Source organism: Lygodium microphyllum, chromosome 28 (genome assembly GCF_053477565.2).
Source record: "Lygodium microphyllum isolate KBCC chromosome 28, Lygodium_microphyllum_v1.1.10, whole genome shotgun sequence".
Classification (NCBI taxonomy): domain Eukaryota; kingdom Viridiplantae; phylum Streptophyta; class Polypodiopsida; order Schizaeales; family Lygodiaceae; genus Lygodium; species Lygodium microphyllum.
In genome coordinates this window covers 33,268,704-33,286,888 of record NC_141162.1, presented here as the reverse complement: position 1 = coordinate 33,286,888, position 18,185 = coordinate 33,268,704, and the positions used below count along the sequence as shown (strand labels likewise).

General features: G+C 36.2%; 1 protein-coding gene across 1 annotated transcript; it reads left to right on the top strand.

The window, feature by feature from the left end:
• The first annotated feature begins 504 nt into the window (after positions 1-504).
• LOC148011331 (uncharacterized) lies at positions 505-4,988 on the top strand. The gene is made up of 2 exons (XM_087670642.1): positions 505-785; positions 4,333-4,988. The coding sequence occupies exons 1-2, from the start codon at positions 708-710 to the stop codon at positions 4,630-4,632; spliced, it is 378 nt and encodes a 125-aa protein (XP_087526768.1). The 5' UTR covers positions 505-707; the 3' UTR covers positions 4,633-4,988.
• The last annotated feature ends 13,197 nt before the right edge of the window (positions 4,989-18,185 follow it).

Here is an 18,185-nt window from a genome sequence, read left to right as displayed (position 1 = left end):
CTATGATGAGAGAGGGACTATATACCTAGATAGGTGCGGTGGGGGCTACTAACTTTGGGGGGGGGGGGGGATGACTGCACTGAGTTAGGTATGTGATGTCTCCCAAGTAGGGACTCATGATCTTGAACACTTTAGTGCAACACAAGGAAAAACGACCTCTTTTCCCACATGGGAAAGGGACCACATACTGATTTAAGTGTGGTTAAGGGTAGGGGGCTACTGGCCTTGGGGTGGGGCCGAGAACACTTGCCCCCAACTGCAGCTAGCTAGGTATAAGGTGCCTCTTCAGCAGAAAGAAGCTCATGATGTTGAACACTACAGTGAAAAACAAGGAAAAAGAGCCCCTTTCCCCACATGGGCCAGCTGTCCAAAACTCCTTGGGATTATTCTCAACTTTTCAAGAATATTTCATTAATGTATTTCTATATTGTCATGACTAAAGAAAAGGTTTATATTCCTATCTTTTCGGGTCTAAAGAAAAGGGGTACAAGATTGTATAAGGCCATGCAAAGGCAAGCGAGAAAGCATTTCCGTGAGGCACTTGACTGAAGGGAAGTGTAGAAAGCTGGTAGAGGACACGGGGCGAGGGTTAAAGCAACCTGACCATGGTTAGCTAACTACCATTAGTCTTTCACTTGTGTGAGAGTCTCATTGGGCCCCCCCTTCTCTCTCTCTCTCTCTCTCTCTCTCTCGCTCGCTCGCTCGCGATGGTGGCGGCCTGGTTGCTGTCGCTGCTGCTCCTCCTCCTGCCTTCCATCGCGCACTCCCAGGAGCCTTCGCCTCAGGTAAACCCCACCATGCCCGCCCTGTCTGAGATTCCAGCTCGTTTTCCTTCTGTTATTCAACAAAAGAAAAGAACCTACATTGAGGCTTATCACTCAACACACTGTTTGCTGCGGTATCGTCCCTCTCAGAGGTACGCTTGCATTGTTTTTGTATCATTGTAGGTAGTCCGTTCTTTCTCAACGTTAGCTTTCCTCCTGCTTAAAAGTGCAGAATCGTAACATCAAAGTATGGCTCGAATCCGAACATAGCGTGCATACGAGAACTCCCACATTGTGAATTAGGACAACGCCACGAGCTTCTCTGAGAGAGATTCCCTCTACAATTCCTGCACTTTGAGTTACGACAATATGGTGAGCTTCTACTCGGGAGGCATTGCATACTTTGCTAGCTGCGGCTGTGGGTAGTCTTCCTGCATTTTGAATTGCAATGACATTATGAGCTTCTGCTCCGGAGGCACTGCAGACTAGCTAGCTGTTGTTGGGGGGGCAGTATCTCCCTCACATAAGCTTGTGATGTTGAACACTATAGGGAAAAACAAGGGAAAAGAGCCCCTTTGCCCATATGGCAACATGTCAAAAACTTATTGTGTCCCTCAGTGATAGAAGCATACTCATGCACATTGACCTTGTCCTTAAGCTCCATATCCTAAGCATCTCCCTTTCTCAACTTGAGCTTTGAAAAGTTGGGGCTTATATCATCTATGCTACCATTTTGGGGCCAGTTCATTCACTGCTAAACAATGTGGGTGATCTCGTGCCACAATTTTATAAAAGCGATAGTGACCATTCATACCAGCTCGACAATGTAGAATAACTTGTCTTCAAGGGGAGAAGCCATACAAGTTTCCTACAATAAGGTCACTACTCATGTCACAGAGCATCAGGGCATAAGCTGCTCAAAAAGGAGTGTTGCAATGGTCCTCTGCACAAAATGTCACACAAAAAGTATGGTTTTAGCTATATGTTGAATTGTACTAATAGGCTAATGACTTCCAAAACGTGTAGATGGAGGAAGCATGACACACATGTGGCCTGAGGTCTCAGCTGCAGACAAACGCCTGCCAGGTGGCTTTTCTGTGAGGCATTAGCAACAGTCCTTGTCTAGTTGCGCTGAAGGACCTGTGACTAGGCCCAAACATCAGGCAGTTGCCTCTTAGAGTTTCAACCTTGGTCTGTAATGGCAAAATGGGAATTGGAAAACTATGGTGATTATTAGGTATATGTATATATGATTGTAGTACAAGTTACATAACTTGATGTTGAATTACCATACATAATGCTTTACACTCATTCTTTAGTAGTACTAGCTGCCAGTAAGTCACTAACACCTCCATGTGTATGCAAGTTAGTGTAACATCATGCATTGTCTCTCACTATCGCTGGTTGCAATGAAGAGAAATGGCTGTAGACATAGGCAATATAATTGGAAGTTAACGACTGGAAATGATAATTGATGAACTACTAAAATGCATCTTGCACGGGTCTCACAGAAAAACAGAAGCGTGGTTTGGGTAGAACTTGGGCACCATCGAATGCCCTTCCCTGTAGAGCAGCAAAGTTAAAAACTGAAAACAGGGGAGTGAGGGAAAAAACCGCAATTCAAAAGCTCTCAGAATCTGAATGTTTCAGAAATTGTGTTTCTACTTTCCTAGTGCTTGAAACAAAGCACATTTTTTAAGCCGCTAGCATGGGATGCAATATTCAAAAGTGCTGGTCATTAGTTTGCACCCATGTTTCAAACAGTCCCTGTGGTCCCTTGATGCTTTGATTTTGTGCCCTCTGAGCTTCTCAATAGTTTCTTCTGCACTGCTGTAGTCATATGTGTGCTTACATGTGGTTTGGCACTTTTTATTCTTGAGAACTGACACACAGCCAGTTTGTGGCAAGTGATTGGAAGAGCAGGCTTGCTTCAAATTTTCTGCATTTGGACTCCTTTTAATTAACGTGGTGATCTTGAGCAGGTAATTTTGCATTGGTTTATCTAGTCTTGCTAGCATATCTGGTTGTGTGTTAGGCTGGTGTTGGCAAACCAACACATTGCATTTGTCCTTGCACAAGTGGACATTGCCTGCCAGAGTAGCAGGCATGTTAGGTGGTCGCAAATTGTTGATCTATCCATTAGCTCTTGGTTTCTTATGCCAATGGCAATCTACTATAGGTTATCCCTTTGCATGTTTGTTTGTGGACAGATTGACACTGTTTAGACATATGTAGGTAGGCATGATGGTGATAAATGCATGCCAGAGGGAGAACTTGGCAAGTTCAGGCTGGTGTAGAGACTAGGGGACAAGCTCAATAGATATGGAGTCCTTTTCCATATGATGTAGAGGTGCATCCATATATGGTGATCCTTCAGGGATTACCATGTTGGAGTGCTCATCGGAGTCATTATTTTCCTCAGTTGTACAAATACAAGGTCATGAGATTCGAGAGCAGTGTGATGGCACTGAAGTGGCCATAGCTGGAGCTTCATGGATCATTGATTGGTTTTAACTTATAGCATTGAGAGCATTTCCACCAACCCATAATCTTTGGGGACATCAAAGTGGCCTACCCTCTTTGCATTGAGGATCAGTTCTCTACTAGGTTCTGTGTTTGGACAACCATCAGTTTATGTTACGTTTTTCACATTGGTTCTCTTACTTGTCTCTTCTCGATTTTCTTGAGCAACCTAGAGTGGTGTACTGGCATGTGCCTATTGATAGGCCGTTTCCTAATCAGTTGGTGTATTCAGTATGTGTCATTCGGTGTTCATCATTCAAAGAGGGTTCATTTTCGTCTTCTGCTGTGCATTCCCATCCTGACATGGTAACAAGCATGTTTCCGAGATGGTATCAAAGCCAAAAGTGCAAGTGAGATTTTGAGGCACATTTCATGAGATCATCTTTTTAGATTCTTGCACCAACTGTGGGATCAGAATTCTGGTGGTGGTGAGACTGTAATGCTGTTGGTGATTGTGACTGATGAAGTGTGGCAGCAGCAGCAAGTTAAAGACAAATGGAGCTGGCACATCAACATCTCCGACAGCAGCCAAAGCTTTGTGTGCTGAAGAAACATATGCCTGGCCATTAGTGCAGCAGGCTAAGAAAGAGCAGTCACAATATAAATGACAACTTTCTATGCAAGAAAATTGAGAAGTCATCAAATGCAGGTCAGCTAATTGTAGATGAGTTGTTGAGATGATAATGAAAATTTTCCTGTCAAAGCTGGTTATTCTAGTTATTCAAGGAACTTTATTCATCTTCTAGCTTGTTAATGTTGCTGCAATGATAGGCACTAGTGCAGTTACGTAGTTTTTCAAATTGATTTGATCCAGTGTAGCTTATATGCTTGGTACTAATTTTCTTAAGCTTATGATGTGGAAAGGAGTGAACTGAATATGCCAAACACTTCTTTGTCCTGCCTAAACCACTACTCTAACATCTTTTTAAACACAGTACCGTACATGTTTGAAGAAAATGACATCTTTGTGACTGTCTGGTGATTGAGAGTAAGTGTCTTTGTAATCTTCTTATACACCTGACACTGTTTAGTCCTCTGCTGTCAGGTTGGGGCTACTTCAACTCAAAGTTCATATGAAGATCAGAAGGGCCTCTTGCAGCTAAATGGAAAAAGTGACTGGGAAATTTTACCCAATCCTGATTTGGAAAGTCAATTTCATAACAGCACTAGGAGACAGCTTGGAAGCTTCAACATCTGCGCCTTGTGCACTTGTTGTGGGGAGGGGAGGAGGTTCTGTATACCAACAGCTTGTTGCTATACTATCACATGTGGTTCTCCTAACAGGCCCTTTGGCCTTTGCTCATTCACTCCCCTCGCCTGTAATTGCTTTGATTGTCACCTTTAAGTCATACCTTGTATAATTTTCTGTTAAAAATTGAGCTGGTTAGAAGTTGATCTGGAGGGTCTTCATGTTTGAAGTTATTCTTCAGAACTGTTCCTGTATAGATAATAGGACTTAGCTTGTCAGTACATTGTTCCACTGAGTGCTTTACAGGTGTGGTACAGACATTGGAGCTGTAGCAATATGATTTACCTACAAGTTTGATCATGTGGTTTCTACAATGTCATCAAGCTTCTTTAATTTTATTGGTTCCTTCTTTGGGTTTGGAAACATGTAAAGGTGACACCGAGCTGCATATTGAGAAGTCTACTTAAAAGATGGAGACCTAGCACGAGTTGGGGCTCTATGGGCAGACAGGCTGAAAAACAAGGACAGGGTTTTGTCATGTTATTGGTGTGAAGGTGAGTGATCATTTTTAGATCCCATATGACCTTTGCATGTCAGTGAAGAAGCCTTCCAACATGTGCCTGTTTTGAGAATATGTGGTTATAAATATTCATTCAGCTAAAAAATTTCTACCATTGGATATTGTTGGAGACTATCAAGCATTTAAAAACAGTTGTGAGCAACTTTACTTGGAATGATTTGCTGACTCGCATGCCGTAGGAACCCACATCACAAGCTACATTGGGTACTCTCATTGCTATCCTAACAAGGTGATGTGATTACATGGAACATAGCAAGGTATTGGTACCAAAGCTGAAGAGCAACAATATTATATTGTGACACACCACCTTTCTTGGTGATGGTGCTGCATGGCATCAGTGAAAAAGAGTGGGGGAACCATTGACACAATAGTAGCCTATGGAGGCATTATACAAGAGCTGCTTAAAAGCAAAAACGTTTAGTAAATACGAAGAATAATTGAAAGTAGTTATCCGGAAAGCAAATGTTTCTAACTGTCTTTACACTACAAACAATGTATATGGTCAAGGATCATGAGGCAAAGGGTCATGAAAGTGATGTGGAATATATATATATATGGTCAAATTAATGAAGCTCAAAAGTTATGGCAATGAAATATTAAAGTTCGTAATGGAAGGTTTGAACATTCCATTTTGGATGGAAGAAATAAATATGAAATCAGACAAAAGCTGACCTTGCTAAGTCAATCAAGTGATCCTGCACGTAGTTTCAAATGGTAAAAGGCCAATCAAACTGTATATAGGATGGTTACATTTTACACTGAGAAAGTGTCACATAAATAATGATAATAATTGGCAAGCATTTTATTAGCTTGTGTTCATGATATGTGTGTTGTATTGGCTATCTTGATGTTTGTTGATGGTGTTACTGGTTTTTATTGTAATACCATGAAGATGCATGAAAGATATGCAAGGAAAGATTGTTTGAAAGAAAATGGAAAAACATGCACTAAAAGAAAAGAAATACAAAAATAAGACAAGGAGAGAATTGAGTTTAATAAAGACAATTATTTGGGAGTTTAATAAAGGCAAATATGCATTATAAGTTTGCATGTATCCTTACTTGTCTAGTGACAAGAAAAAGGTATCCTTGCTCGTCTAGTTCTGTATATGGTGTCAAAATGTATACTCTCTTATGACAAGATATAAGGTAAAGTTCACATTGCTAAAAGTTGTGTGATGCTTTTTGAAAAAAGTTTATAAATATAATTTATAAGTTTCCTATGCAAACCATTGTGCATAACACAAAAGTTTATATTAATTCTTGATAATACAAGTATTTGGTAGCTCAAACTGCAAAGTAAAAGCTATAGATTTAAGAAGTAGAATGAAAATGAGCAAAAGCATGTGAAGAAGGTTTGACCATATACCTGGAACTACTTGATGAGAACTTAACTCTTATATCTTTAGGCACCTCATACACTTGAGCATTGCTTTTCCTCCTTTAAGCCCATTGATCCACTTACATCTCTCTCTCTTAAATCTCCTTTTTGATCCACCTTTGGCTTGCTCTCACTTTTCCCCTTGTTGAGGATCCCCCTTGAAACGTAACTGATAGAAACAAGGTGATAACAATCACACTCTCTTCAAATTAAGTTTGGAGATGATTATACATATGAGAGAGAGAGAGAGAGAGAGAGAGAGAGAGTTGTATTTATGTTCTTTTGGACATCTAAGATGCATAAAGGGCTTGTAGCCTAAGATCCCTATTTATAGTAGAGTTTTGGGGTGGGCGGGCACTTTAGATGTTGATATCATTGATTATAGGAGCATTACTGCCATAAATGATGGCATAAGCGATACTAATGTAAGCCTTGATCCAAATGCTATTCTTAAGCCATCCTAAGAATCATCTAGAAACTTCTTAGAATCTTCTAGAACTTTCTCGAACCTCTCTAGACGCTTTTAGAAGATACTAGGTTTCTTGGTGTCTATCACATTATCCCCTCCTTTAGCAATGAGTTCCACAAGGAGTAGCAGGGTTTCTTGGTAAGACTCTTGGCTTCAAGGGATGTCATTGATAAATTTCCTTTACCTTACCAAGTGCTCAACAAAGGTAGGAGGTTGGCTCCCATGTTTTCTCACTAGCATCATAACCCTTCTAATGAACAAGGTATTTAAGCCTTTCACCAAATATTCTAGAATTAAGGATAGTCTCGACTTCATACTCTAGGTGACCTTTGATTTCAACAAGTGGCAATGGTTGTAAGTTGCACCCCCTCCAACTTCGTATTAAAACAATATTGAGCAATATACCCATGTTCTCCACAATACAATCGAAGAGCATGTTGTTGCTTCTCTTGAGGCGAACATGGCTTGAATTGAGCTAAGCAAGCTATATCCCAAAGATCCTAGCAAAAATAGTACTCCACCTTTCTATAATAGCTCTTCATTGTTGAGGTTCATTGGTGATGGTTATGATGGGTTTCTAGGTTATACACTTAACTTGGTTGTAGAAAAAGATGTCCTCAAATTGGAGAACCATCTTTTATCAAAACATAGCGAGTTACTGTAGAAGCTAGAGGGCTATCAACAGAGGATTTATTCATTGGAGAAACGCATAAAATCTTATCAACGAAAGTGAACTATTTTGGGCCTTTGAAATCAACAAAAGGCTCTTTGAAATATTGAGAGTCTCACATGAGGAGAAGGTGGTTATAGTAAAAGAATCCAAGCAAAAATGTACATTTTTTTCACTTTAAAAATATGAAATATGACTTTGTTTATAATTAATTATATTGATTTGTGATGTTGATTTTGTTTGTAAACATCAAGCATTTAAAAAGGTAAAGAAAAAGACATTTAAAAAGGTAAAGAAATAATGCTTGGAGTCATTTATAAAGGATCATTCTTTGGATACTGAGTTAGTGCAGAAGACACTAGATAATATTGGTATTAGTCAAGATACCTATATATAACTTTTCTAGCTTTTAATTAAATATGAAGCAAGGACAAGTATGTAATTGCATACTGCCAAGGCCATCTGTGGTTGGAACTATTAGATAGAGAGTGAATAACAAAGTGATGGAGATTATGGGTGGTCTTTCCATATCAAGGCTAGCTTCAAGGGCTAGAAAAAGAGACACTTAAATGTATGTACAATGTATCTAAGGGAGCCAACTCTAGATCTCCTTGCCTATATTGCATGTTCCTAGCCATAGAGTTGAACTCAAGGGATTGAAATAGAGCTTCCTCTAGGCACGACAAGGATTCACAGTTTAAACTAGTCCTAGATATTCCTTTAGTGAATGCCCATATATGTACACTTCATGCGTTTTGTAGGATAATTGGAAAGCTTATTCATCTTTATATAGGATTCACACGGAAGCTGAAGCCATTATCAACTAGAACATATTATATAACAAAGATTGAAAAAGTCGTATTTGCAATTGGTTGCATTGTGGTAATGTTGTTATTGAACCAAATCTTCAAAAGTCTAAGGATAGCAATTGTGTCCCCAAAAAGCCATCTATTGGTGAAGTGAAGGATAGAATGTTCCTAGACTTTCATGGGGAACTTGGTAAGATAAACTCTAGGAATGGTAGTTCAACTATTAGATACAATCAGTGGAAGTGCCTACATAAATGTAGTTAAGGATCATGCTAATAATGGACAAGCTCGAAATAGAAAAGCCAATGTATGGGAAACACTAGACAAAGTATTATTTTATTGTGATAAAACTGAGTGGAATAATGATTATCTCAAAGACTTCAAAAACCAATTGAACCTTTTTAAAAAGGCAATGACAGAAGCTAGGGATAATCAACATTGCACTCACTATATGGTAAGAAATTTGCATATGTATGTCTCTTTATTGTCTGACTCATATAGGGTTTTCTAATTGAATTTCTTTATTTGTTAACTATGCAGCATATTTTATACAACCATGCTCCATATTTTATCAAGAAATATGGATCTCTATCTATTTGGTCAACCCAAGGTATGGAAAAATCACATTATTAAGCAAGAACAAAATACTTTAGACACATAAGACATGGAGGTGGAAGATACAAAGCAAACACTTTATTATAGGTATTTCAATGGTTCTACAAACAAATTTGGCACAAGTTCAAGCTCAAAGACACAATCGCATCATGTAATACATCATCTTTTGCAAGGACTATATCCACTGTTACCCAAAGAAGAAAAGAGGGATATTTAAACTCTTGTGCAAAGCGAAGATATTCAAAATGGTTACAAACTACACAAAGAGATGGAAAAATATGTTTCAATAAACCCTTAGCATCTTTTAGTTTGACTCTATTTTGCAGAAGAGTCTTTAGTTTCAGGAAATTCACTGGGTTCTCTAAAGGAATCTTTTGTTTCATCCCACTCGATGAGACCTCTACATTTCAAGAACTCTTGTTTCCTATAGCCTGGAAGAAGCTTCAAATTCTTGGCATCTCCTACATGGGAGAGCGAATAAGAGTCAAGAACTCGAAAGTATCCTGCCCTAGATCTAGTATATCTAGGCATAAAGCCATAAACTCTTATAGCTTCTTCCTTCTCCACCAAAATTATCTTGTCTAAATCTCTATTGAAATCTTACGATCCAATCACCTTGGAGATAGCTTTTAAAGCCACTATTCGTAAGCTTAGAGAGCTTGACAACCTGCTATGATAAATTGCGATTGTTTGATTATTTAAGCTTCCAATATGATGACCAAGGCCTTGATTTTTGCCATGCTCAATGGCCTTAAGCCCTTGGCTCGTTGTCTACATCTTCAATTTCTATATGCACAATAAACCACAATAGTATAAGATGTTAGTAGATAAATATCCAATAATATTTGTCTATAATGCATAATATACTCTAATATAAATCACAATGGATATCTTAGAATTATCTTTCATACCTTAGGGTTTTCATCTTCTTCAAGAAGACTATCATCATATAGATTTATTGAACTTTTTGGTTTCTCCTCTAATGGAGACTTCAGTTTCTCTTCATACCCCATGTTATCAATACCAAGTCTCTATTGAATTTGTAAGTACTCTTCCTCTGTAGAGGTATCTCATATTCCACAATCTGATTAATACAAGAATGCAAGGCTACAAAGCTGTCTTGAAAATTCTCTCCCTCGACATCAAGAGTTGCTAGCAATTCCTCTTTATAGCCTATACAATTCTTATCATTTTGACCCCATGCTACAAGGATTGCCAAGCAATAATCTTCTCTAAGATCAATTTAAAGGTGTTGAATATCATTTAGCAATATATATCTCTCTTTTTTTATGAGATAATTGAAAAATGTTAGGACACATTCAAGAGGACATGTTTCAATCTCTGCACTTAACTCTATCTCATTTTCTTCCACTTTTGTAATGTTCTCACTTTTAAACAAAGCAACATCAAATCCTTGCACTAACTATTTCTCAATTTCCTCTTGAAACATTTTTCCCTTCTCTTCAACTTCTTTGTCTTTGCATTCAATATCCTCTATCTTCTTCTCTTGTATTGTATCTGAAGAAGAACAACTATCCATATATTGAAGGTATACAAGAAATCCAACATCCTTCTGTACACGAAGACATTGATGCTAATTCTGATGAAAAGGGCAATCTACTTTCCACTTCTTGAATTCCTCATCAATAAGGCTAAACCTTGTTTGCAAAGTTATTCTAGCAGCATTACTAGCTTCCATTCGTTATAATGGACAAAACCCTCAATCTCTAAACCAGAAGACTTAAGAAAGATTGCTTAAAAAATTTAATTAAAACCTACAAGGCATTGCTTTTGTATTTTGACAAATTTAACGTATTTAATATATTAGAGATTTCAAAATGCAAGATGAAAAAAGTGAATTCGCCCTTTATGCAATAGAGAAAGCATGAAATTCCATGTCTCATTGATTAAATTTTATTTTACATTCACGACTCATGAAACGCGAAAACAATTATCCAAACCGCTTCACAGTTCATAAAATCACATTTCACACGTCAGTTTAACCAAAAAACTTGATGAATTCATGTTTTATACATTCGAAAAATTTGTCCAAAACAATGCATCAAGAACATCAAAACCCCATCGTTTAACATGTGTACAAGACCAATATTGATAGAAAAACTAAGTAAAACCCTTATAGAATTTCTAAGTTCGTGATATATCTTGCTCCTCTTAAACCAACTAACATAGATCAGTGTTTAACAATGACACCTTATTTCATTTATCTTGCATGTCGAAATCCCTAAGATATCACACATGGTTAATTGATCAAAATACATTGCCTTATAAAAAGTGAGTTGACTACTTGAGCAGCACAGGTAGTTTCACATTTCATCAATCAGTTTTTATTTGACATTGAAGATTCATGAAATGTGACAACAAGCTTTCAAAACCCTTCGCAAATGGTAAAATTGTGTCTCATACGTCAGTGAATCATCTTCAATGCCTCAAAATTCATGATTGCAAAGAAAAAATGTTAAGAAAAAGTTTGATGCATGATATTTGAGGTCCCTACTACCTAAGAATAAATGGTTTTTTGTAAGAATACACTTGGTTTGGCTTGCGATGCTTACAAGATAAATAGCTCCTCGAAGACAAGACAACATACGTGAAAGAAATAGTAATATAAACCTGATCCTAAGTTGTCATATATATATATGCCAACAATCTCACCGCACGTTTGTTCAAGAAGTACAGTGCACTAATTCAGAGGAGGTGCACTTCAAATGAAAAAGAAAATGCTAAGAATTATATTTTACCTTTAAAAAGTGGAGCCATAAAAGTGCTATCATGCCAAAAGAGTAAGTGACATGCGGCACAAATTCCTAGGCAAAAACGGTCTGCCCATTGCACGTATGAAATTAACTACGCATTACACCAGCCACATGTGTAAACCAACATCCTTTTAAACCCAATTTCTGAACCGCAAAAGAGTTTTTTTTAAGACAAAGCTCTTTCTATGCTCGATCACACCAACATAACGCTAACTTGGTCACAATGCAAAATTATTCCTCAGCACTAGGCGACTAAAGAAGGTTTCATCGCCCAACATACACGCCAAACCCTCGAAAGTATAATTTTTTTGACAAATATGAGTTAGCTCTGAATCACTTGACAATTCTTGCCAAATCATCCCAAAAAAGCTCGACGTATGAAACGGGATTAGTCATGGCTCTTTCCATGGACAAGAGTTATTTTGCATTTCATATGTCGCTTGGAATGCAAGTTTCTTCAAATAGAATCATGGATCAAAAGAGCTTGATCACACATGAGGATAATTTTTTTCCACTAATTTTGATAAGAATTAGGTGGATAAGATTTAAATATTATTGATGTGAACATTCAGATAGATCTTCTTTCAAAGGTTGAACTCATTGAGAATAGGATGTGAGATTTGCAGAATGAGAACTGTTCTATTGTGAGACTTGTTAAACTTCATGACATTAATTGTCTTTGATCAAATATGTATCCAAAAAAGAGGTGATGTGTGAAACGCAAGAGGGTGATTGTTTCTCTTGTCCAAAAGGCCTCCTCGCATTTCATACGTCTTGTGCCTACATTGTTTTATTGAAATTGGAGGTAGACTATGTGATTAGTGTTTGTTTATTACTTGGTGATTGTAGATAACATTATATAAGAGATTTGGAAATCTTTCCTAATTTGGTTGTATTATTTGTTTTTTTAATGTTTCAGATGGGTAGAACTAAGGCCACTGCAAGGAAGCAGAAAGTTGATCCTAGAGGCCTTACTTCAAAGATCCATCAGTCCTCCAAGCCTTCCAAACTTATAAGGAAATCAAATCCAAGGAGAAGGTTCACATATCATGTTAGGTGCCTAAAGGAGAATAGAAATGCAATGAAGCCTCTGAATAATGCAATTTCAAAACTGTCTTTTCAGAGGCTTGTCATAGAAATTTGTGACAAGCATAGTCTTAATAGTTTTAGATGGACTAGGGCAGCTCTCAACTATATTCAAGAGGCTATGGAAGATTTTTTGATTGAGTTTTCCCAATATTCTTATATATGTGCTGCTCACGCACATAAGCTTACACTTATGGATAAAGACATGATAATTCTCAGGAGATTGAGATATAGGTTTTCAAAGGTCCCTGAGCCAGTCCCCCTTTTTGATGTGAACGTTTTCAATATTTTAAATGTGCCTCCATATAGAAAGAAGAAAAATGATCTAGGTCTTAAGGTCGAAGATATCACCCATAAAAAGGACACAAGACAACATGAGAAAGAGGAAAAAGCCACAGAAAAGCAGACTGATAAATGGAGGGAGTATAAAAGAAAGAAAGAAAAAGAAAATGAAGTAGAACAACTCCCATCTTTTGAAGAGGAGTTATCTACCCTTGTTGAAAGGGCTGACCTTAAGGGCTTCAATGTTAGTTGCTTTTTACCTGGTGATATTAACAAAAGATGTGATATGGTATTTTTGGACTCTGATTGTGTTCAAATTCCCAAGAATAAAGTGAGAGAAGTAAATGACTCTATTCTTCTTGTTGGGATAAGGTATAGTATACCAAAATTTGTTTTTACTCAGTATATTTTTCTAGCAATAGACTTTCATGTTGATGCTTACTATCTCCATTTCTTTTCTAGGTGTGTAATGCATGAGCTCCCCTTTGATATACAACAAAAGATTGAGGTTCTTGATCCATCTATCTCATACTATATGAGGAATGAGCTTGATGGAAGTGCATTTGACCATTGGTTCAATTCAATTGACTGAAAAACTTTGGAGGTTCTTCTAATTCCATACAATGAAATGTAAGTAATTTGATATTTTGTTAGATTTTATGATATCTTCTTTTGCTAGATTATTGAAATATTTTTGTTTTCAATTCTCATTGGAGCCTAATTGGAATATACTGTGTGGAGAGGCAATGTTTCCTCATCAATTCTATAAAAGGAAGCCATGGAAATGCCAAGTTGTAAGTTATATACTCTAAGGTCTCCTTAATATGTTGATCTTTTTGTTGCAGGTACTCTAAATATTTTGGTCTTTCTTTTGTAATTACTCTAAATTTTATTGTCTTTTTGGTACAGAGTTGTAAAAAGATTGATTGAAGTGCTAGAGAAAAGGCCTCCTGTGCCTTCTGACTTACTTGCAACAATGAAATATAGACAAGGCGGTAAGGTCTTGATTAATATGGTTGGAACATACTAATAAAAATTATTCTAAAAACTACCATAAACAAGTTTCACATTTTTACTTGATATTATTGATTGCAGTGCACTCATCAAGATGATAGTTACTCTTGTGTTTGGAGAGTAATTGTAAATGCTAGAAGATTGGTTCGGTTTATTTATCTCAATGATGATAAACTTATAAAGGTAATGTGAAATATACTAAACTTAATGATAGAGGTTTATTGCATAATAGTCCATCGATGATAATAATAGAGTCCATTGTAAAAAATAACAATGAACTAAAAATCTTTTCTTACAAATATATGACAATTTACAAGAGATTGCCATAGAAGTGAGCATATTTGGTATATAAGAGCAAAGCTCGTGAAGTACATAATGGTCAATTGTATAGAACCAATAAGAATAGACAATAGTGGAGACTTGGACAGTGAAGGAGAGGAGATGCATGTAACTATAGTATGTGAAGCTATGCCTTCAACACCCAAGGCAACCAAAGCATCAAAGATAGCTAGGAGTCCCTTCTCCTAAGAAAAGTTCTCAAAAAAAAAAAAGATTTGCCTCACTGATTGTAAGCCCTTGTATATAAGTCATGGAGATGGCTAACAAAAATCTGCCACAAAATTTGTACATGTATTTTATATTAACAGTAAAGAGATATTTTCTTCAATATCCTTGCATTGTACATTCTTCTCTCTCTCATTAATATCTATAAAAATATATATGTTATGAATTTTTATTAATCAAAAAGTAAAATTAGATATACACCTAAGTGGATATAATATGATTTAAAAACTTACTCGTTTGTTATTAAGTTGGAACACAAATGAGTATGGTAGTTCAATATCCTCATTCTGTAAATCCATCCTCACTTGATGTAGCGTACATGATGATCTAACCTTTAGGATTGCAATAATGTCCTCATTGTACCGAACATCAAGATCCACTATAGGATATTTGCTAAAATTATCAAGATTTTGGTCTAAAGCAACCAAAGTACCACCAACATAATGGCATCTACTATAATAAAAGCTAAGGATGAAATTTTGAGTAGCAATCATATATTTACAAGCTATAGAGTCTTGATCTATCTTACATATAATTTTTCCTTCTATCCTAGTGTCCCATCAACAAATTATATAACTTGATTATATGTTAGTCTCTTCACTGAAAGTATGGCCTTTGATCTTCTTATCTCACCATTAGAAAAGAAGCCAACAAAAATTAATAGGCATGAACAAAGTAACTTTGCTTAGCCTAGTTGAGATACTAGGTTTTAATGCTCTCTGTATCTCAAAAAATATTTTACATCTATAGCCCTCACTAGTAGCTAGACTTGGCAAAGGCCACTCAAAGTTTGAAAAATCAGGCAAAGGAAGGGGGGATATTGATCCCCATTGGCTATGCTACATGGGGACAGTATAAGAATGGTCTTAGAAAAATATTCCATTCTATTGTACATCTCTTCTCCAATGAAGCCATACATCACATAAATCACATTAACGATAGACTCGACCGGTTGCCATTCCTCAAGATTAGAGGGATACACATCTACAAGATAAATGAACAAATGTTATAATTGAATATTCTAAACCAAGTTCAAGAAAAGAAAGAATTTAAGAATCAAATCCTTATAATTTCGCACAAACTTACTTTGTCAATTAATATGTCATTCACAAATTTCAATATATTTATGAAGGAAATTACACAAAACTTACAACAAAAACTTTTGAATTTCTTTTGGAGTATTTCTATGAACACAATATTCGTGAGTTTGGGAATCTCCCAATTTCCATTTTTTGAATACTAAAAAGGTGACACCCATATAACATGCCCATAAGTTTCTCAAGACCATATGATGTGAACTGTCATTGGAAAGGACTTGAAAAATGGACTCTATTGAGCTATAGAGACCTCAATTTGGAGTTATAGTGTTCAAGTTATGACAAATCCAAATATCTGACCACGTGTCCCAAACTTATAGGAAATTCCCATTTTCCCCAATATGGTGTTTATGTGAAATTGCAAGGAGCGTCTCTAAAAGCACACGCTTTCTCAATTATTTTTTCGCATATGCAAGCTCTCTCAATGTCTATTCACAAGAGTGCTCATTCGTATCAACTTTTATGTTTAACTTCAATTTCTAGTATTAAGATCAACAAACTATACCTAGATATTCATCAAGTTGGTACTTTGGTGGCTTGGTTGTAGTTTGCTAAAAAATAGCAAAGAATAATTAAAGTTAGCTTGTGAAGTAGTGAAGTCCATAAATGTTTCTTCTCTTTTACAAGTCTAAAGTGTGTTATGGGTGAAGGCTTTCTTAGTATTGGAAATATCATTAGGGCCAAAAAGACCTCAAACAAACCATTTGATTTTCACTAATGATGAGAATAGTGAATGGAAAAATAGGATAATGCCATGTCTTGTTATATATAACAATAGACTCTCAACTAATTTAGCAAATATTTATCTACTTTTAGAAAAAATATCAAAGTATTTCTAAACTTATCCCCTTGGGGAATTTTAAGCAAAAACCTTTGTACCTGATGTGATGTCTCTCCCTCCCTTTTTCTAGTTTTAAGCACGCTTGATGTCACATTTGAAAAGTGTTGTGACTTTTAATTGCCTTAAAATATTAAAAATTGAAACTTTTGCCTCAATCTAAGTGACATTTGACTATATTGTTGTTTGCAATGTTTTAGTGTAAATTTTTCTCATAGTCTCATTGTGTTGGCACCTCTGCCTCTAGCAAAATGCCTTTTTTTCAACACCTTAGCTCTAGTCTAATCTCATTTTCCTCAACATCTTAGGCCTCTTCTCAATGATCATCTAGCTTTATACATGCATGCATATGTTACAATACAAAAAAGGATTATGTATGGTATCCAAGAACCTACAAGATCCACCATTGGATGACGATGTTCTCCTCTTGTAAAGGTCCTCGTAAGTTTTAACAAAATAGAAAGAAGAATTCTACAAAACATCTTCACCTCATTGCCTAATTTCCACTAGTATTTTCTACCTCATTGTAAGGCTAAAATCTTGAATTTTATTTCCATTGTACTAGTTGAGTGAAATTTAAGAATAATCATGAGAACTTTGTGAAATTGCTAGTGTCACAAGTACATTCAGTGTCATGCATGTACAATTTCGCCACCTCATTTACCCATATCATCATTTATCCTCTTTATGAGACAAATATATTTTTCAAATTTGCAATATACAATATTCCAACAAATGCACAAGTATGGAAGGTTGGAAGAGCTCCCTACAATTGATCTCACTTCACTTACAAATTGGGATACACTCGATGATGGAACCATCCAAGCCTTCAAATCAAATGTTACGGAAGATATTCAAAGTCCAATGAAGATTGGATAACATAAAAAAGAATTAGGTTGTCTTTCTTCATCCTAGTTCATGTGTTTGGATCTATGTTTCAATGAATATATTTGTACTAAACTAGAATAATGTGTTTAATAGAAAAGCCACATTTATCTCATTGGATAACATTTTTGGACTAGTCTAGAAGTTAATGGAGGAAATGCACAATGGTGATCAATTTCCTTGCAAAGCTTTCAGGGACCTCATCATTTTACCATACAATGTTCCAAGAAAAACACAACATTTGATCTTATAATGCATAAGATGAAGGAAGACTAAAGATGTATGAGCATCTTTGGACTCTAAGAAATTTTATGATCACTTTGATATGAATATCATTTTTATGACAAGGGTCAAAGTGTTTGTCATAATAAACAAGAAAATGGACATTGGAAAATGTAAAAGAAACTCTTCAAATTTTATCTACAACCATAAATATGAGATCTTGATTTTAATTCAATGGTGAATTGATTGGAAATAAGGGTAGAAATGTGATAAGCTTCTCCAAGAAGTCAATGTAAAGGTATTCAAAGCAATACAACTATCCATTTGTCCAATGTATAGCTTTGAAATGTTAATTGACACCTTAATCTAAATCAAAACCAATACAGTCTCAATTAAGTAGGATAAAAAATCAATACGTCTGTAA

Excerpts from the sequence above, each read along its gene's own strand:
- LOC148011331 (XM_087670642.1), top strand. The coding sequence starts at position 708 with ATGGTGGCGGCCTGGTTGCTGTCGCTGCTGCTCCTCCTCCTGCCTTCC. Across the intron at positions 786-4,332 it reads CCCAGGAGCCTTCGCCTCAG|GTTGGGGCTACTTCAACTCA; the intron begins GTAAACCCCACC and ends CTCTGCTGTCAG.